This window comes from Zootoca vivipara, chromosome 8, assembly GCF_963506605.1.
Source record: "Zootoca vivipara chromosome 8, rZooViv1.1, whole genome shotgun sequence".
NCBI classification, from domain to species: Eukaryota; Metazoa; Chordata; class Lepidosauria; order Squamata; family Lacertidae; genus Zootoca; species Zootoca vivipara.
Window position 1 is genome coordinate 43581320 of NC_083283.1, and position 20999 is coordinate 43602318.

The 20999-nt window shown below is 42.3% G+C and overlaps 1 protein-coding gene across 1 annotated transcript in view; it reads right to left on the reverse strand.

Moving 5' to 3' along the window:
- Window positions 1-20999, reverse strand: part of TAF4B (TATA-box binding protein associated factor 4b) — a 50508-nt gene that overhangs the window by 19012 nt on the left and 10497 nt on the right. The window contains exons 2-13 of the mRNA XM_035126312.2: window positions 20464-20612; window positions 19786-19890; window positions 18802-18969; window positions 18595-18717; window positions 17331-17420; window positions 15883-16563; window positions 13360-13492; window positions 10847-10952; window positions 5645-5814; window positions 4554-4684; window positions 3631-3756; window positions 1020-1076 (exon numbers count right to left, since the gene is read on the reverse strand). Of these exons, the coding sequence (XP_034982203.2) occupies window positions 1020-1076; window positions 3631-3756; window positions 4554-4684; window positions 5645-5814; window positions 10847-10952; window positions 13360-13492; window positions 15883-16563; window positions 17331-17420; window positions 18595-18717; window positions 18802-18969; window positions 19786-19890; window positions 20464-20612 (2039 nt within the window). The remainder of the gene's footprint in view (window positions 1-1019; window positions 1077-3630; window positions 3757-4553; window positions 4685-5644; window positions 5815-10846; window positions 10953-13359; window positions 13493-15882; window positions 16564-17330; window positions 17421-18594; window positions 18718-18801; window positions 18970-19785; window positions 19891-20463; window positions 20613-20999) is intronic.

The window sequence follows — 20999 nt, forward strand, 5'->3', positions numbered from 1 at the left end:
ACCACTCATTTACTACAGAGATCCTTAAAAATGGCACGGAATCAGTCAAGTAACTATAGAAACCAATTTCTTCAGCTCTGTATAACACATCTCACACCTCAATTGTCTTTATTATTGTCTGCTGTCAGATCCTTAATCAGAAATGTGAACAGGCTTGATTTATTCAGCGGGGAAAAGAATCTGTAGGTCAAGTAAAAAAACAAAAAAACTCTCACTCACACAGTCTTCAACCTTAGGTATTTTCATTTAATTCTGTTCCCAGTAGCTCTGGGGGCAACTCCAGTGAGATCCAATATTAAGGCTCAATTAAAATAAGCTCCAATTAGTGGAGCTTTTTTCTCTCCGGCTAGAAAAGTCAGGAAATGGATATTGGGAAATGTAAAAAGTCAGCTACTGAGAGGAGGCTGCAGCAGACATAAATGAACTTATTTGTTGATTTCTGCAGTTGCTATGCAGAGGCCTCTGGGAGTAAAAGCTTAACCAGTCTAAGCTATAAACTAAAACCCCTGCAGCTAAACATGAACTGCGTGAAACAAGGGCTCCATTCCAGAACAGAAAACTGCTGGGCCCAGAAAATTAAAAGCCAGAGGCGTTTTCCATTTAAAACTAAATCCCAGTACCGCCTCCCAGCCAAAGAATTATAAGCAGTATCAGATTTACAAAACGAACAATTACCCTGGAAAAATGTAGCCTATTGTATGGTCCCAGATGCTAAATCTCAAAGTGTCTTTTCCCCCCCTAATCCCACATTATATTCCTACCAAGCACACTGCTGTATAGTTTAGGCCTGTCTAGAAATAGTTCTTTGTAAACTATGAAAATAAAATGTTAAGAGCTCATAATTCATTGACCTCATTTGAAGTGCTGCCCTTGCCTGTAGCAGTTCCTGTCCTTCCCCAAGGCCTCTGCAAATGGTATGCAACAGCAAAATAAACCCTGACCTAATTGCCAGGAGAGGAGGGCTGCCAACCTTCCCTCAGAATACAAAGGCAAAGCGTGGGGACTTGAAAAAGTCATACCTCTTTTGCTTTCTGCTTTAATCGCAGCTGCTCCGGATGTTCTTTATTGGTACGGCTCTATCAAAAGGAAAGGAAAGGAAAAGAAGGGGGAAGGGGAAGGGGAAGAAAAAGAAAGACATTTAATAGAAATGACTAGCACCCAAACACAACATTATCTTTAAATATTTAATAAGTTACAATTTTCTCTTCTGATTGGAAATCTTAGCTGCAGGGAATGAATGCCTAAAGCCAGATTGGCGCTCCCTCTCTCTCTCTCTCTCTCTCTCTCTCTCTCTCTCTCTCTCTCTCTCTCTCACACACACACACACACACACACACAAAACCCCTCTCTTCATCAGGGACTGCTGCCTCCATTCTAGCCCAGAGGAAGCTTGAACTAAAAATGATGCTAACATTGTCAGTCAGGTCCAGCCTAGGCGTGATGATGTTCATGTCAGCAACAGACACTTGGGAAAATGAGAAAAGCAGCAAGGAGGGAGATAAAAAGATCAAGCACCATATTTGACGGGAATGCAGAAGACCTCCTTAAGGAGCCTATTTTTTTCAGTTCCTATATTGGGCCATTTAAAAATAGGTCATTTCTACAGTTATAATAGGTTACATTTAATAAGTCCCAGGCAGCTACCAGTGGATCATCTGGTAGGGGAAGGAAAGACTTCTAGGTCCATTAGCAAATTGGTGTAACCTTGAAGCTCCTGGCTCAGTGCATAAGCAACTTGCTGAAGGCCACACAAAGCTCAGTCAGTCCCTGCGATCTGTAATGTGGGATAATAGGAATGTACCCTTTTAAGTACGCAGGTGGTGCTGTAGGTTAAACCACAGGGCCTACAGCTTGCTGGTCGGCGGTTCTAATCCCCGCAACGGGGTGAGCTCCCATTGCTCTGTCCCAGCTCCTGCCAACCTAGCAGTTCGAAAGCACGTCAAAGTGCAAGTGGATAAATAGGAACCGCTACAGCGGGAAGGTAAACGGCGTTTCCGTGTGCTGCTCTGGTTCGCCAGAAATCGCTTTGTCATGCTGGCCACATGACCTGGAAGCTGTATGCTGGCTCCCTCGGCCAATAACGCGAGATGAGCACTGGACCTAATGGTAAGGGGTCCCTTTACCTTTACCTTTAAGTTAATTCTAAGGCATGTATGGGGTATCTCAGGCCTGGGGGCCCCCAAAGGTGGCCTCTCCAGTCCTCTATCTGGCCCTCAAAACTCTTTCCAGGAAACACCCATTTCTCCAGGCCATGCTGCTCACCAGCCCTACTTCATACCTTCTCCTTGAGAGTTTTTGCCTGGCTGGAATCTGTCCTTGAACTCTGCTTGCCTGGTCGGAGGAAAGGGAATGGTGTGGGTGGGTGTGGGTGCGTGTAAACTGCCCTACTGTACAAAGGTGAAATTCATATTTGTTGCACCATTGACCTGTGGTTCCAGGAAGGTTGCCAGCAACCTTTGCAAAGGTTAATGCTGGGTCCTTGCAAATCATAGCCAGAATCCACCTGCCCCAAGATAGAGTCCCCTTCCCAGTAGTTTGCAGGGGGCTAGAGTTACATCTTCATCAGACCCAAGTTAGACACACTGAAAGCTATATAAAGAGATAACTTCCTGCAATTCTATGCTTGACTATTGTGTTCTGCACTCAAGTCACAATAATTGCATCCAATTAGATCCATGAACAGGAATCAGAAGTGTTCTGTAGCTGCTGTTTATCCATTTTTGTCTTCAACGCGAAGCAACAAAATAATAACAACAGAAGGATAGGTAACGAACTCCCCACCATCTAGTTCTAATTTTTGAGTGTAAGGCTTTGTCTTATTTCTGTTTTTAGCAAGAGCAGCATTCAGTAAATGGTCTAGAGCAGGCATCCCCAAACTTCGGCCCTCCAGATGTTTTGGACTACAATTCCCATCTCCCCCGACCACTGGTCCTGTTAGCTAGGGATCATGGGAGTTGTAGGCCAAAACATCTGAAGGGCCGCAGTTTGGGGATGCCTGGTCTAGTCATACAGCCCAGACATAGGCTTATTACCAACAACTTTGAAATAGTGATAAATAGTAATATAACCAAAGTGTATGACATTTTCCTATTTGCTTTTAACCTCAATCTTAGTTTTTTCTATGGGATATCTTTCCTACCCATTTCAAGTGTCAAGGGGGCCCACTGGCACCACACAAAAACACACAAATGCAAGAAGTGTCCATAGGTTACAACATGTTTGGACTCAGCAGCCCTGTTTAGGGAAGTTTTTAATGTTTCAAGTTTGATCGTGTTTTTAATACAGTATTCTGTTGGGAGCTGCCCAGAGTGGCTGGGGAAACCCAGCCAGATCCAAAAAAAAAATATTATTATAGAAAATATTGGAAAGATGGAGAGTTGTAGTCCGCTGTTGCGGAAAAACTTTGCCAGAGTTCGAACCTTTTCGGTAAACCTTGGAATCCACAGAGTCCATGATAGCCCCCCTGAATCCCTTCTGAGGTCCAACTTCTCAAGGTACCCAATTACTGCAAAATATCCATCTCCTACATGGATGTGCTTGTATAGTTATTTCAGCTGCAGCATACAGGCAGCAGCTAGGTCTAGGAATATTTAGCTGCCGTAAGTCTTATGCAAATAACAGTTCTCTCACCTTGGCTGCCCGGAGCAACATCTCTCTTTCTTCTTCATCCTTCCTCTGCTTCTCGATCTGGTCCAATTGCTCAAGAAACCTAAGCTGAGCCCTTGTATCACTAGTTATTGTGTACTTGTCATTCCCCTAAAAAAAATGGGGGGGATTTATGGTTTTAAAATACAACATGGGCCACTGCCCCCCACCCTAGTTGTTAAAAGCAAGTCAGATTGCATTAACATAATAGACAAGTTCAAAAGAAATTCAATGCACATTTGCTTACCAAGATTGCATCCGCTTATTTTGTTTTATTATTTATTAAATTTAAATTCCATTAAGAGCTACTTTCCTCCAAAGCGTTTCCAGATTTTCAGTTAGCTTATCTACACTAGCTATGAAAACCAGCCATTCCCTCCAACCCTCCCCCCCCCCACAAAAACAACCACCACCATTTTTGCCTATTCCAGTTTCAAGCTTCCAAGCTCAGAAAACAGGACCAACACTGAACAGCAGCTAAACTGGTGCCTGAAGAAACTTAAAGGCAGGGAAGGATGAGGGCATATAATTGGAAGCATGTTGTACCTCAGTGACAGGTGTGCATGCTTGGGATCGTAGACACTCCCAGGTGGAATCTCTGGAAACTCTAGTTAAGAGAGAAGCCTGGGACTGCTGCCAGTTAAAGCAGACATACACCGGACTAAATGAACCAGTAGGTGGAATTGGTATGTGGCAGCTTCCTTCTGGTTATTGCCATTTCCATGACTGCATTTTATTCTTACAACCTAATAGCCAAGAACCTCCTGCATCCATGAGGAAACGTACTTTAAGGCAGATTTTAGATATAGGATGCCAATACAATTACTTTTTAATTTATTTATTTTTAAACCCACTGACTGGAACAAGACTGTTAGGAGACCAAGAAGCTTAATGATTATTTCCTTTACCTTATAGGTCATCGTACGATGCTGAGCAATTACAGTTAGTTTCTCCAGAAGCCCTCTTAATCTCTCTTGTGTAGCATGGGAGATCAAGTTCAGAACATCTGAATTAACTTCCGTAATGTCATGGCTTTTACCTGTGGAGGCAGAGAAAATCCATTACGTGTTTTAGTACTAGCTGATAATTGAAATAATTAGCACAGCAGGCATTCTGTTCCCCCTGGAAGTCATACCCATTATGAATAAAGGTTTGGGAGATTGTGATTTTCCTGGTAAAGCCACAACTTCAAAGATCTTAGACATTACATTAATAAAACCTAGCCTACAGCTTCAGAAAATAGACATTGTTTCACTTAGCCCCTAGAATCACTTTCCTTGCAAGGTCATTTATAGGACAAAGTTAATAAGAATACAGAAATCAAGCCTTGTGGTTGGGAGAAGGGAAGTTGTAGTAGCTGTAGAAATTAGTGCCCTATTCGGTTAATTTCAGTAATTAAAAAAAAAAAACCAACCACATGCACAGTTACGTTTTGCCCTGTTTTGACACAGTGCTTGTTAAATCTTGACATGTTAATGAACAGAGAAGTTTTTCGCAACATACTGGGCCTTTTTCATACTCCAGTCCAGCCAACAGCATATGGCAGCTTGACCCACAGTCTCAAGGCAACAGCTTGGAAAACAGCTAAGTCCAATAGGGTCTTAAAGCGGCCCCCTTTCCTCTTCACCCATAACTGCAGCTTGCCTGGGTGAGCTCTGCTTCTCTCTTGTTCTGCATCCCTTCACTCCCCCTAATATTTTCAGAGCAATGGCACAGAGGCAGACTGCTTTAAGGAAATGCACCATTGCGCTATGCACCAGCGCAATGGCTTCTGGAACATCTCTCTGATCTACTGCTTCAAAGATGTATTGCTGGCCTGCTCAGAAATAGAACAAAACCCTCCTAATTTGCTATTTAAAAATTTGGCTGCTTAAGTACAAGTTCTGTAACTCAGAACAGAACAACGCCAGTACATTCAGAAAAGAGGTGGTGTCAAAGTTAAGATTTATGTAGCCTGTTTTGCATTCTGGAGTATTCCCCCTCCCACCAATTCTCTCACCCATTTCTAGGATCTTCTTCTGCAGTGCATCTGAAGAAAGGAAGAGTTCTTCTGGACAAGACCGGATAATTGCGCCGATTGCTTGAGATTTTGATCCGAATATGCATGCACTCTCTTCACTCAAGTTGACCCCAGCCATAGAAGTCACATCGTTGATGTCATCTTCATCTCTACAAGCAAAATTTCTATTATATTTTGTATTGGGTTATAAAGGCAAACTGTTCTATTAAATTCTGTGCTTACCAACACGACTGTAGGACTTGTCACTAACTAGGCTGCTTTATTTCTTTGATCTGCACTACTGGTAGCTAGAATTTCCATGTTTAGGTAAACTTGGCAACTTTGGCATCATTTTCTAAGCGAGAAAGTGAAGACTCCCAAGATGTCTGAGAAAGTCATCACTGACCATGTTTAGAAGTTTGAGGGCTGAGTCAGACATTAAAAGCAACAACAATAACTGAAGAGACACTTAGTGGGTAGGGAGATTAGGATCAGAGAAGCAAGTGGAAACGTTCTTGTTAAGAACTCAAAACACTGCAAAGGGTAAACTGTTGGGAAAGTGGCAATTTGAAGCACTGAAGTTCAACCCCATTTAGAACAGGTAACTGACTTATTGCCTGGACATGAGAACCACTTGCCCACAGAACCACTCTCTCTTGCTAGGGCTTTAACTCAGTTTGTTGGACCCCCAATACAGCCCACAGCTGCAGCCACACATGGCCACTCTTGATCATATATTGTAGAGAAACACAACTGTGTGCCATCAGCATACCGATAACATATGGCTCCATATCCCCCAATGACTGCTTCCAATCGGTTCATATCACTGGGGAACAAGAGAGTTCCCTGCAGCACCTCATAATAAATGTCACGGGCCTGTTGAACATCCCGCCCCCATGCCGCTCTTTGGAACTGATGCTGCAGGTAGCATGAACCAGCACAAAACAATATTCCTGACACCTATGTCACACAGCCAGTCCAGGTCCATGGTTGATGGTATCACAAACCACAGATAAATCAAGCAAAAGCACAAAGGTTGCACTCTGCTTGTTGCTACCACTTCAGGGAGACCAAGGTTGATTTAGTCCCAACATCAGGTCTGAAACCAGACTAAAATGGGTCCAGACTATCGGTTGTATCCAATAATGCCTGCAGCTGCTCTGCCACAACCAGCCAATGACTACCACAGACTAGGGAATCTAGGGTGAGGGGTTTGTTTTTTTTTAGCAGTGGACACAGCACCGGCTCCTTCAAGGTAAGCTCAGTGCTTTAGCTTGCCAAGAGCAAGATGACATAGAAAAACAAGCACAGTCAAGTCAGATAACCTTATTTTTAAACTAAAAGATCTAATACTTATCAGAGAAATGAAGGAGAAACAAGGACTTGAACTTGTCTATGTAATGGTTAAAGGAACTTTACTACAACAACAAATTGAGTAACAAGGGTATATTGCAACATTTGTTCAATTGTCCAATTAACCTAATATTTAAGAGAACTTGATAAGCAAGCTGCGACCATTCCAGTTCATTCCAGTAGAGCATTTGATATGGTACAAGGAAAAATACTGCTTTTGGCAAGCCAAAAAAAGTGTTATAAGTATTACAGTTATTGAAAGAAAAGAAGTGGGATTTTGTTGAGATTGGTCTTGAACCCATTTGTTCATATTTTAGTGAACATGGTAATAAAAATGCACTTAAGGGTCAGCTGAGTAACATGCTCAAGATTAGGGGGTGGCATGAATTGATCCAGTATACCTGGAGGAGCATCTCCACCTCCATCATTCTGCCCGGACACTGAGGTCCAGCACCAAGGGCCTTCTGGCGGTTCCCTCGTTGCGAGAATCCAAGTTGCAGGGAACTAGGCAGAGGGCCTTCTCAGTGGTGTCGCCCGCCCTGTGAAACACCCTCCCAACAGATGTCAAAAAGGAAAACAACTACCAGACTTTTAGAAGACATCTGATGGCAGCCCTGTTCAGGGAGGCTTTTAATGTTTAATAGATTACTGTGTTTTATTTTTCTGTTGGAAGCCGCCCAGAGTGCTATTATTATTATTATTATTATTATTATTATTATTATTTTCACTAGGACCTAGCAAGCAGGTATGCTTGGGACCAAATCCCCAGGATCAGATTGATTGCCAATGTCAATAATATTTCCTCCTGTGGTGGTTATGGATTATCCACAGGAACTATTAATACTGGGACATTTATTTTGTCAATTACAGAAGTTGCTTCTCTCTACTTAAGCATTTTATTAGTTTGGCTCATAACTATGTCCTTCAGTGTGGACTACACTGATCTAATCAAACTTTCCAATTGAAGCAAGTCCCTTCTGATTTTCTCATTTAGCATATCTCATTTAGTAAACTTTTCAATTAAGAAAACACACAAAAAAACACCTGACAAACAAGTCTTTAGCACCCTCTGCTGTTCAAATATTGGCCCTGCACTTTTCACTATTTTAATTACACAATTGTTCTAAAAATAAGGACAGGCTTGAGCTAAAGCCTGTAAGATGCCAGCCAGAGGCTGCTAATCGAAATCTGCATGGCGCAATTTAAAATTTAATCTAGGATTAGGTTGGTAGCAGCTACACACTCATCTGTGTTCATTGTCTTTCTTTGCATTTAAGAAAGCTCTCACACAGGTAAAAAGCAAAATTAAGACATCTGGACAAATGTAAGATTGTTCTAGCCTTAGGATTAAGGATTTCAGATTACCAGTCTTTTTACCGAAGTGTGATGCTGCAAAAACAATGGCTCCCAAACTCTCTTCACCATGGACCACTTGAAAATTGCAACAGGTCTTGGGTGGACCAACTCAATGTTTTTTCCCCCTGCATGTTGTAGCGATGTTAATGTGCTGTGCTAGATGCTGCATGATGTTGATCATATTTTTATTTCCCATATATTGTATGTTATTGCGTTACAATTTGAATTCCGTAGAATTCAAATTGTAATGCAATGTAAGAAATAGCAATAGCAAGCGATAGCCAAGCAATAGCAATACAATTAAAATGAGTATGAATCACGTGATGTGTGCACCACCTTCCACATTCAACCACAGATCCACAGACACCCCATGGACCATGTGAATGAAGCTCTATGTGGTCCACAGACCAGAGTTTGGGAAAAGCATTAAGTCCCCCAACCCCAAAGTACATAGGCTCTTGTAGGTAGTGTAACTTCTCCAGCTAGAATCTGCAGACAGAGATAGTGAAATAATCTTAACAGCCATGAATTAGCACAGTTATCTTTCAGTGTAATTATATGGTAGATGTTCACCAGAGCATTTGATGCTGCTAACTGCTGGGATGTCAGACCTTATGCTACAACTTACGGTAGTAGTACTGAGAACAGAAACGTCCTGCGCAACAGCTAAAGCAGCTACCCTAACCTTCCACATTTGGAGGGGGAAAGCTCCCTTGCTACATCTTTTGCCATAGTATGCTAGCACTAAATTAGTAGATTTGCTCTCACATCTTATACCTATGGCCCTCCACCAGATATTGCCCGAGTCTTAGGGTTACTGGGCCTATCTTATCATGTGCACCTGAAGTGTCTAAAACTTAGCTGAATGCCACACTTACGGCCTACGGCCCCAGCCAGCATGGCTAATGGTCAGGGATGGCAGGAGTTGTAGTCAGAACAACATCTGAACAGCCAAAGGTTCCCCTTCTGCACAAGATGCCACTGTCATCCTTGCCTCCCTCCCCAAACCCAAAACATTTTATGCATGGCACAGACTTCTACTAAAGGTAGCACAGCACTAGTTTAAGGGGAAAGTCTAGAGCCCAATAAAGGAAGGGGCCAAGATGTTCTAGAGTGACTTTTTTGCCCCAAGAGTGGACTACACTAATGTGTCAACTTCTGAGCCTTCTATGCAACAGAAATCATAGAATAGAATCATAGAGTTGGAAGAGACCACAAGGGCCATCCAGTCCAAACCCCTGCCAAGCAGGAAATCTGAAAGGGATTTTCCTTCCAGTTACTGGCCACATTCAAATGATTTTTCAGGGTGATGAAAGCAAATACAGCTTCTTTTCCAACAATCACAGACAACTAACACATCTGATTTCAATTGAAATCTGTTAATAAACCTCAAGTCTGTATTAAACCCTAGGTAATATTCAGGTGGACCCAGGTAATATTCAGGGACCCAGCTGGCGCTGTGGGTTAAACCACTGAGCCCAGGGCTTGCTGATCAGAAGGTCAGCGGTTCGAATCCCTGTGACGGGGTGAGCTCCCGTTGCTCAGTCCCAGCTCCTGCCAACCTAGCAGTTCGAAAGCACGTCAAAATGCAAGTAGATAAATAGAGTCCGCTACAGCGGGAAGGTAAACGGTGTTTCCGTGTGCTGCTCTGGTTCACCAGAAGTGGTTTTGTCATGCTGACCACATGACCTGGAAGCTGTACGCCGGCTCCCTCAGCCAATAATGCAAGATGAGTCCCGCAACCCCAGAGTCGGTCACGACTGGACCTAATGGTCAGGGGTCCCTTTACCTTTAATATTCAGCTAATAGGTATGATACCCCTCTGAACCCTACAAAAAAACTGCTGGGCTATCTAAAAGGAATAGAGTATGCTGACTTAGAATTAGCTTGAATCTATCAGCAATGGGCAAATATAGTATAATTGACTACCTCAAACCCCAACAGAATAATAAAAATATGGTATGTAGTTATTAATGAAGCCGACTTATTTTCATCGTTACTTTTTGTTCAAGTATATAATTCATATTACTTAAGATAAAGCAATCTCAAATCCAAAGAAAACTCTTTAAAATGTGTGAAGTTTTAGTTCCCACAAATTTAAATTGTATTTTTCCTTCAATGAGGTAGCAATACTGATATTTTGCAATGTGCAAATTCATTTAATCAGTTGGACAGTTAGAAGACAGGATAAGGAGTTCAAAATAAAAGAACTAGGATTAGCAGCTAGACAAATAAAAGCCTAGACTTCAGGAGCATATAACCCAATCAAAGCTCTGGAATGTAAATATCTGAAACAGCTGGCAGGGCAAATTTTAGGCTTTCCCTTTCATTAGTACTAAAACATCAGAACCAAGGAAGCAAAAACTCCCATCAGAAATCTTAAATATTTATTTAGGCATCACTTGATTCTCTGTGGCTGTTTGCTTCCCTCCCCCCGCCTCCCAGCCAGGTTTTTGCACAGTACACAAACTTCCGACTTTGTTTATTTTTTACCTGAAGGATTTTGTTCCGTTCTCCCTTATTTTATTTCTCTGAACAGGAGATGCTTGAAGCGACAGAATTTTGTTTCCTGGCAGGGTAATTTGTTTCACAATGGAACCTAAAAAAAAAAAAAGATGAACAATCCATAGCAGAAAGCAAAATCCTCAATAACATTCAGCGCACAGCTCATCCAAAAACAGATATCTGGAGAGACTGTGTCCAGGATTTTTCTTTTCTGTTTTTTTAATGAAAGCTGTGCATTTGCTTCAAGGTCACAAATGCAGTTCCCATATATATTATCTGCTCAAGTTATTTTATCAGGACATGGACACCTGGACAACTGTGCTATAGCCAAGAATATTCTAACATCAAAGGTATCCATAACTGTTGCCTTTAACAAAGGCTGCTCCCTCTTTTAATTAAGAGAGCTCTCCAAGTGATTTTCATGACAACTGCTTTTAGCACAGTTAATACATTTGCTGTGCAAGGTCCAAGCATCTTTCCTAAAGGTTGTGGATGGGTCAATGGATAGTACTGTGCCAATATTCAAGAGGTAGCATCTATCAATGGGGAAATGCACTTCTGGTATTCAGGATATCATGACAAAGCTTATGGTAAATAGTACAAGCCTGGGCAAGCTGCTCCTCCTCAAAAATCCTGGCCACCTTCTAGTGTGGCCAAGAAGACAGAACAGGAGATTTCGCTTATTCACAGTGTAGTGTTACACTGTGTTACATCTTAACCCTAAACCATAGTTTATATATGGTTTGTAATGGAAAGCGGAGCTTCTAACTCTTTTTGAGAAGGGGTGAACTTCAGGAGCCCGAGGCTCACCTGGGTTCATTCCTATCATTATGAAACCATCATGATAGCCAAAGCTCAGCTATCATAAACTAATACTGGAATCTGTTTTTCTGTGTATCATGGCACCTTTTATTTACATATTCATACTCCAGACTTTCATAAAAAAAGATAAAGAGTTGGTATACAACATTTAAGAATACAATGCACACATTCATAAAAACATTAAAAACCACCAATAAATACTAAAAGGTTAAAAAGAGATGATTCATATTACAAAGGCCTGTCTGAACAACATAGTTTTCAAAAGACATTGGAAAGAAGCGAGGGATGGTTCTTGCTGTAGATCGCGAGTTCTACAGGTCTGGAACTGCCACACCCAAGGTCTGGCTCATAGTAAAGGCCAAACTAACATCAGAGGTAAGTGGAACCACTAGAAGTTCCTCATCCAAGGATCTCAGTGATCCAGATGGAACATACAGAATCAGGCAAACCCTTAATGTATTTTTGGCCCAAGTTGTTTACAACTTTGAGCCTGGCAAATTGGCAACAAGTGCTGGATTCTTAGCAGCTGAGTAACACATTGCAATTAACTACAGTGTGCAACGCTAACAGAGATGCCAAGCCTACCTTACCCCCGTTTAAAACATTTTTGTGAACCTGGTGACTTCAGAGTTGAATTACTGCAACCAATCAACTCTATGTGGGGCTTCCTTTGTCCTTGACCCAGAAACTGCTGTGAGTGCATACAGCTGCATTCCTGACAGGAATGATAATCTGTCAGCATGTAACACCCCTGCTCAGAGATCAGCAGTGGTTGTCATTCTCTTACCTGGCCAAGTTCAAAGTTTTACTATTGGTATATAAAGCCCTTAATGGCTAGGGAGTTCACTTGGGTGATCACCTTAACCCAAATGTTTGATATGTGGAACTGGTACTGTCAGGGGGACTCCCTACAGGGAGCCTCCCCCCATCATCCTGACCAGCACTTCGCCCAGCGACAGCACTAGCAGCAGGTCAGGAGGGAAGCGGAATGGAGGAGGGAAGGATCAGCGAGGCATCAGAGCCCCTGCACCACTCTGACCAACAAGTGGAGGAGGGACGGCTCAGGGAGATATTGGAGCCCAGGCACTGCCCCAGCCGGTCAGGGGAAGAAGGGGCACCGCTCCTTCCGGCACCCAAACGCAGGGCGAAGGGGCGGCGTTTCGGGGTGCCCAGGTTATTATGCTGGTCCCGAAGCCGACGGGCGCCATTGCCGGGTTCTGAGAGTGACTAGGAGGTTGTGTCTTCTGCTATCTCTACACTGTAAATAGTATGCACAATAAAACCTTTAAAGACACAACGGACTGGAGCGTCTTTACTCAGGAGCAGCCGCAACAACTCCCTGACAGGTACCATTACAGGTGCCACATAATACTGGTTCCACATCTGTAAGAAATCAATCTTTGGGCACTTTGGAACTCCTTGTTTATTGACATCAGACAAAACATTGATCTGTACCACTGAAATGCAGGACACCCCACCAAGCACAGAGATACATTTTGTAAAGTGGGAAAACAGCATGGTGTGCACTATTTGGTTCAAATCAGTTTTCATTTCATTTCATTTATTTATTGAATTTATATACCTCCCTATACCCGGAGGTCTCAAGGAAGTTCACAGAAAGCTATGCAAGCTATGGTTTGGGTATGAGGTCTGAAATCAGCCAGATAACTTAACTGTACCTGCAGGAAGCTGGCCAGACTGGATCAAAGTGTTTAATGGCATTTTTTCACCCGATTTGTTCACAGCATGGAGTGAAGCCTGTTCGAGTGTGACCACTTTTTTCAAGATACTTCCTGAAGGCGGCTGGACTATCTGGAAAAGTTACACATAAAACTACTCAGCACATATTGCAAACAATATTAGATTAAGTTAGTCAGGTACATGAAAGTGCAACACTTGCGTCAGGGCTGACAGAGTCACCCAAGATCAAGCTTGTAAACAAAATTAGCATGTCAAATGGCTTTAGAAGTCTGGGTACAATCATACTGGTAGGACACATGCTTTGTGAGCGTTCCGATATAAACTTATTTGCACACTTAAAAAAGACACCAATAGAACCACTGCTCAGTGTTCTCCTTTCTATCAGAGGCACAAAAGTTTGAAATATGGAACAGGCCTTTCCCAGTGGCACCAATGACATTATGAAACTTTCTCCCCCTGGTCTTTCCTGTTCAGGACAGCTGGAATTTGCTTCAGAAGGGATTTGTGGATCTGGTGAATTTATGAACTTGTGTCAAACCGCTGGTGCTCCTCTTCGATTTTTTTTTTTTTTTTTACTGTTTTATTGGCTGTTTGATGTTGGTTTAAACACACAAAACTGCTTTGGGGATAATGTCAAAAAGCAGGATGAAATTATCTTAAATAAATCTGTTTGATCATAAAATGAGATCAAAGCTACCTACTGCTATGACTCAAAAGGGCAAATATCAGAAGCCATTTCGCCGTGGCTCACAGTTAAAGACATTATGTATCCCCAATGTTTTACAAGACTAAAAGTGCCTTCTAATCTCTCCTGCTCCCATATATTCAACAGCTTTCCAGAATACTAACAAGTTTGATGTAGGGGTTCTGTGGTGAAGTTTGAATTACCCCAAACGTAAAAAAGTAAAAAAAAATCAGGGTCAAACTGTTCCATTTCCATGGGAGGAATTGAGAACCTTCCCAGTGTTATGAACCTCTACAAATACGAACTAGATGGGCATTTTAAAACTACCAAGAGAAAAATGCAATGGTATTCCCAGTGAAACATTGACGTTTTCTTCAACTTTGGATCCCCAGCTGATGTTGGACTACAAATCCCATTATCCGTTGTCACTTAGCCCTAACTCTCAGGAATTATTAAAGTTGCAGTCCCACAGCGTCAAAGGATCCCAAGGATGAAGACCAATTCTAGAGACAGAAAATGCTATAGATCAGACAGAAAAAAACGCCCCTATCCTTAAGAGGTTGTATCTGATACCTAATAATGGAGCTCTTCACACAGTGTGTATGTACAATTTGCAGCACTGCAAATTTAATAACCTAAGAAAAGTCTGCTGGATCAGGCCAGTGGGCACATCTCATCTAGCATCCTGTTCTCGCAGTAGCCAAGCAGATGCCTGCGGGAAATGCACAAGGAGGACCTGAGCACTCTCCTCTCCTGCAGTTTCTAGCAACCGGTATTCAGAAGCAAACTGCTTCCAACTGTGGAGGCACAACACAGCCATCAGAGTTAGTAGCCACTGGTAGCCACTGAATTTGCCTGAGCCTCTTTTAAAGACATCCAAGATGGCAGCCATCACTGCCTCCCGCGGGAGCAAGTTCCATAGCTTAACTATGTGCTGCATGAAGTAGTGCTTTCTTTTATCTGTCAGTGAAAGGTTTCCTGCTCTCCTTATCAAACAGAAAATAACTGCACAGTAACTTTAACATCTCTTTCAGTTGGTAGATCAGGGAGAAAAGGGGTGTCCAACAACAGTACCTATGGTGACTTCAAATGAGACAGACTTAGCAGTGGGGAGCTGAGTCAACCATCACCATTTAACATCTGTACAGCCTTTGAGCATTCAAAGTACGTAACATAGTCTTTAATCCATACAATAACCTAGTACAGTAGACCGTATGCCCCCAATCTGTATTACGGGAATGAGGCCAAGATATAATGGTCTGTCTACGGTCAAGTACACAGAATGGGTGGACTGTGCACACACACACACACACACACACACAGAGAGAGAGAGAGAGAGAGAGAGAGAGAGAGAGAGTGTTCAAGTATTGGCTACTACATCACATTCATGCTCAGTAAAGTTCTGCTGGTACTGGAATGCTGAGTTTACATTGTAAAACCCCTAGAAGGCTGCTCTGTTTAGTATCTGCCAGAGTTTCATTCATGGAAATGGGTGCTAAATGTTCCTGATTCTTTGAGTGGAGTATTATCAGACAGATATATTCCTCAATGTTGCTTAGTACTCACATATCTCCATACTGCCCCTTTCCTCATTGTATATTATTAACCTTTTAAAACGGACATCTCTGATGTCAAGTGATGCAAGGTACATAAGGCGCAAATGCACAAGTGCCATTTTTTTAATTATATGCTGATAAACTGCCTTTGAATTGCTGGCTCGGCTAAACTGCTAAGGTTAGCAAACTTCAATGGGGCAACAGACAACATAACTCACATCAAAGCGTTACAGATCAAGAACAATATAAACTTCTCTTACCAGCTGCTTTACCTTTACAGCCTGTGATGTCTGAGCTGAATGGCAAAGGACAGAACTGGGATGGGCAACTCTGATAGTGATTGGTTTCCCAGCAACTGGCATTACGGATTGGAGAGACGTGGTCACTGCTGTTGTAGCAGTTGCTGCAGCAGTAGTCAAGGTTGGCTTTAGAGCTTGTAGAGATGTTGCTGCAGCAGAAGAGACTATCTTTGCGGAACTAAGAGCAGCAAATGCAGGCGAAGACGACATTGCAGGGGTACGGACTGGTTTCACAGCCTGGAGAGAAGTGGTACCAGTGGCCACCATTGCAGTGGAGGAGACTGGGTGTACAGCTCTCACAGTATTTATTCCTGTAGTCAGTTTAGTGGAGGGAACGGGACTGGCACCTTGAAGGGAGAGTGTCCCTGACAAAGCAGGAGTGGTCCGAACAAGCTGAAGAGAACCAGATCCTTTTGTCACCCCTGATGTACAGAGGACTGGACCTGAAGACTGTTGGGAGGGTATCCCCGTCGGAATTTTAAGAGAGGTCGCAGTCACAGGAGTGCTGGCAGCAAGTACCGAAGAAGCGGATGATGCTGTGCTACAAATAGGAGGAGCTGTTTGTGGTCCCGATTGTTGAAGACACTGCTGTATAAAAGCCTGTGCGTTAGGCATTAATTGCCGCAAGGCAAGCATACTTTTCTAGGCAAAGAAGAAAGCAATAGAAAAAAATATTAAGATCCTGCATTTTCCTTCCACCATTCACACTGCACTGTGTCTCATTGAACAGTATCAATGTCACTGCTAAAACATTAGAAAGATAACTAGCAGACCAGCTAAACAATAAAAATTATCACATCTGATCTTCAAGGGAACTTCCTAAAAAGTTCAGGCTGTTTGCCTTTGCAATCATTAACAAATCTGCAGGAGACTTAAGCACACTGGACAACATCCCAGACACATTTATGAAGCTGGTCCTGAAGTCCTGCTCTTGTTGCACGTGAGAGAGCCACAAGTACCTGAATGGGCAGGAAGTTTCCCCTGAATGGGTAGAATTTACCCAAATGGTACATGCAGGCTTATGCCACTACATGGTCCGATGTCACAGATGTGGGGTCCCACTTCTCATCACAACACCATGGAGGCATGGGCATAATTTCACTGGAGGGGCTCACTTTCCCACACCCACCACTTCATGTCGAGTCCCTGTGTGTTTTGCTTTACAAATTAATTCTCCTGACATTTCAAAACAAGCTTCTACCCAACTATCAAGGACCATCACCACTTTGATACTTAAAATGTGGAGCAAATTCATTTAGACCAGGTTTCCCCAAACTTCGGCCCTCCAGATGTTTTGAACTACAATTCCCATCATCCCTGACCACTGGTCCTGTTAGCTAGGGATCATGGAAGTTGTAGGCCAAAACTTCTGGAGGGCCGCAGTTTGGGGATGCCTGATTTAGACATACCTTGAGAAAAGGAAGAAGATAGGGCTGAGGGGTAGACTTTAGCTCAATGTACAGTTTTCTAGTAAATTCTTCAGGTTCCATTTTGGCTTCCTAGATAGGAAAGGAAATAGTAGCACAAATGTAACGTGTAGTTTCTCCAGATGTGCCTAAACTGAACCCACCAATTCACGAACTTTCTAGTACTAACAATTTCATACGCTGAATATTCTATTCAACAATTAAATTGAAGAAAGTGTACAGCATCAGCAGACTCTCAAAAGGAATCTAAGATGAATTCTTCACAGGTTAAGAACCAGCAACTGCAGGAAATAAGTTAGATTTCTAAGTTGTTCCTAGAAACTTGGAAATGCACCAAGGCGGTAAAAAAAAAAGTGCAATATTTCTGCCACATGACTAGAGAGACAGACTACAGAGAGTCACATTTCTACTAGTTTGTATCCAGAAGCAGCTAAAATAAAACAAAACCCTTCCTATTTGTTTTGCTTTTCTTTCCTGTTTCCCACCTGTATTTGCAGCAGGCAGTATTTAACTTGCCTATTCTGAACATGCTCAGGTAAATCAAAAACAGAGCTACAGATGTATTGCCATGTCATACACTCTACACCAGTCACCCTGTGAAAAAGAATGGGATCAGCTTCTGGCAATTATGACACTCCAACCTTAATGAGCATGCTGCAGAAGTCTAAAAACTTTCCAAATGCTAGATCTGCCATTTCCCAGACATATCTGGGATTCATCCATTGGAATTAAAGTCCATGCAGAATTTCAAAAAATCACTAAAAAATGACCGAGAAAACCCAGATGTATGGCAACCCATGTCGGACTTTTCACTTTTTGAAATAGGGCAAACCTAGCATATACAAACTCATTTTGCAACCTAGACTTCCCTGTTTAAGGCACATGCCTATTTAAACATGTTATAGAAAACCTTATTGGGAAAAAGGAGCCTTTCATTGTTTGAGAGGTCTGCAAGAGTGGCTCACATTATGGTGTGCCTGAGAATCCTGCATCTCTCTGAATGTTGTCCCAGCACTCAGGCTAGGACTGGAACATTGGCCTGCAGCCAGGCTGCCTGATGACTAGGATCCATGCCTTATGCCATGCACAACTGTGCACTCTAGCCAATGACGTTGTGGCCTCTAGTATATCCCCATGTTATTAATACATCCCGTACTTCACACCCTTATTGCCTGTGTGCACACAAATCACTTCTGAGTAAATACATTTAGGATCAGGGCACAAATACTTGCAGATGAACTTTTACCAACAGACTTTGTACCAGGTTCTTCACATTCTGCCCCATTTCAGGTGCTTGAGGCCCACTGGATGCCAGTTTTATTAGTGTTGCAAGGAAGTTTTTGCACTTTTTCACATTTTCCTGCATTTCCTGATAGGAAGCCAAAAAGAGAAAATTAACTTCAGTTTTGAAATAATGGGAAAGGTAAGCAATCTTAGACTACTTTGCACTTACTGTAGAGGTGCTGGCCTGTGCTCCTGTCCTACTTTCTGTGTCAGGGACTGGCTTTGGAGCAAAAGTGAGTGCAGAAGAATCAGAAATAGGAGGCTTTGCCAATGGTCCGGTAATCAAAGACTTTGCAGCCACAACTGTGGTGCTGCTATTATTTGTTGATGCTATTGACTGGAAGAAATTAAACATTTAAGTAACTAGTTTCAATTCTGACAGGAAAAAGCAAAACTAAAGTGGCTACATTAATATTAGTACAGTGGTACCTCGGTTTACAAACACAATTGTTTCCGGAAGTCTGTACTTAACCTGAAGCAAACTTTCCCATTGAAAGTAATGGAAAGTGGATTAATCCGTTCCAGACAGGTCCGCGGAGTACTTAAACTGAAAATACTCAAACCGAGGCGTACTTAAACCGAGGTATGACTGTATCAGGAAGGTACCTTTGTTCTACTGATGTTGGTGCCTACCACCCTCCAACACAACTTTCCAACCATGTCTCCCAGTCACACGTTTAGGAGAAAGCAAAGAGATATACATAACATTATGCATGCAGATCGGCTCATGTGAACCTCCATTAAGATTTAGCAATAACGATTTTGTCTGACAGATAGTAATCCTAACAACCGTGCACATTTCCATCAACCACCCGAAGCTGAGAATGACCATCACTGAAGAGAGCTCATAAAGCATTATGTTTAGAGGTAGACTCCTTTATTGCAGTCAGATTCAGGCATTAGACATTACCATAGGGCTGGGGAATAAGGATGACTAACCCAACCCATATGGCAACTTGAATGAGGCAGGTGACAGCTTTCCTGTTCCTCAGTATGTTATGAGTTACATTGGCAAATGTGCCATTAGGTACATGTAAAAAAAAAAAAAAGATACACGCAGCATGATTTATAAAGCCACATTGCCATTTTATTAGGTTTGTGACTCAGTGGGCTAAAATGTTTATGTGCCAGAAAAATAACATGGAAGTCATACCTGGATTACAGCAGGCTTCTTAACATTAGAATTAACAGAAGAAGTTGTCCCAGTCACTGTTGTATGAGGAGCAGCTGATACTTTCAGTACTTGAGTTCCAGGATTCTTTCAGAAAGATAATAGAAAATATATTGTTAGGTAAAAGCCTCAATCTCGGGTAAGCGGCCGGGCACCATTTCCTTCTAACTGGACACATCAGTGTTATTTGTCCCAACTTCAAGTCCGCTGGGCAACAGTCTTTTCTGAGCAGGAATATGCAAATGATGCTGAAGAGGATTCAGGAGCATGCCAAGTAGAGAAGGCTTCTTTCTATGGATAGGCAGAAATGCTATGACTTAAGCGGCATTTCAGGCTATGACTGTTCAAGTGTTTTTATTTCTACGTATTGAAATAATTATTTTTCCATCCATGTAGTAACAGTGATAGTTGGTATGAGCAAGTTGAATGCATAAGAAAGAATAGGAAATCACTGTACTATATAGCCAATTAAAGCTTGCTTAACGTACGTACGGGCAAGTGGCGCCAGCAGAAAATGGAAATGATTCCTGCATCTAGACTAGATTCACTTCACTGCTGCACCCACATCCCTGAGAGTGACATACACTGGCCCAAGCCCTGTGAAAAGCTATAGTAGCAGAAGAAATACACAACAAAACTGCTATTACAGAGGTTATTTACCTGTACAGTCTGTATTTTGACTGTGGGTGCATTTGCAGGCAATGATTGCCGTACAACTGGGTTCTTTTGGGACTGGCTTTGCACTTGAGCAAGTGCTTGTTGGGACACCAGCATCAGCTGTCCAGTGCTGCTTCTGACAAGAACCGTTCCTGCAGGAAAGAAGATACTATCAGATCCTTCCACTGCACATTCTTAAGAGCAAGTACATAAATCTGAGTTTGTATAATCCAAACTTTTAAGCAAGAAGTCGGCAGCATAAACAGTACATGAATTATGCAATATTACAGTGTGCTTCTATAGTACTGCACACTTCCCTTCTAGGTTCCTCTGTTTAAACAACAGACTACTACATTCCTGCTGTGCTCCAATCAGTGTTATGACAGATGTAGCTTATTGTTTGACCTTTTAAAAATCCATCAAACATATTTAAGAATAAATTCTGAATTGGTTTAGTTTAGTCATGCATCTCTGCTCCCACAGCTTGCAATATAGAGATGTTAAGACACGCCACACCACAATGTTAGTCCTGCTTTATA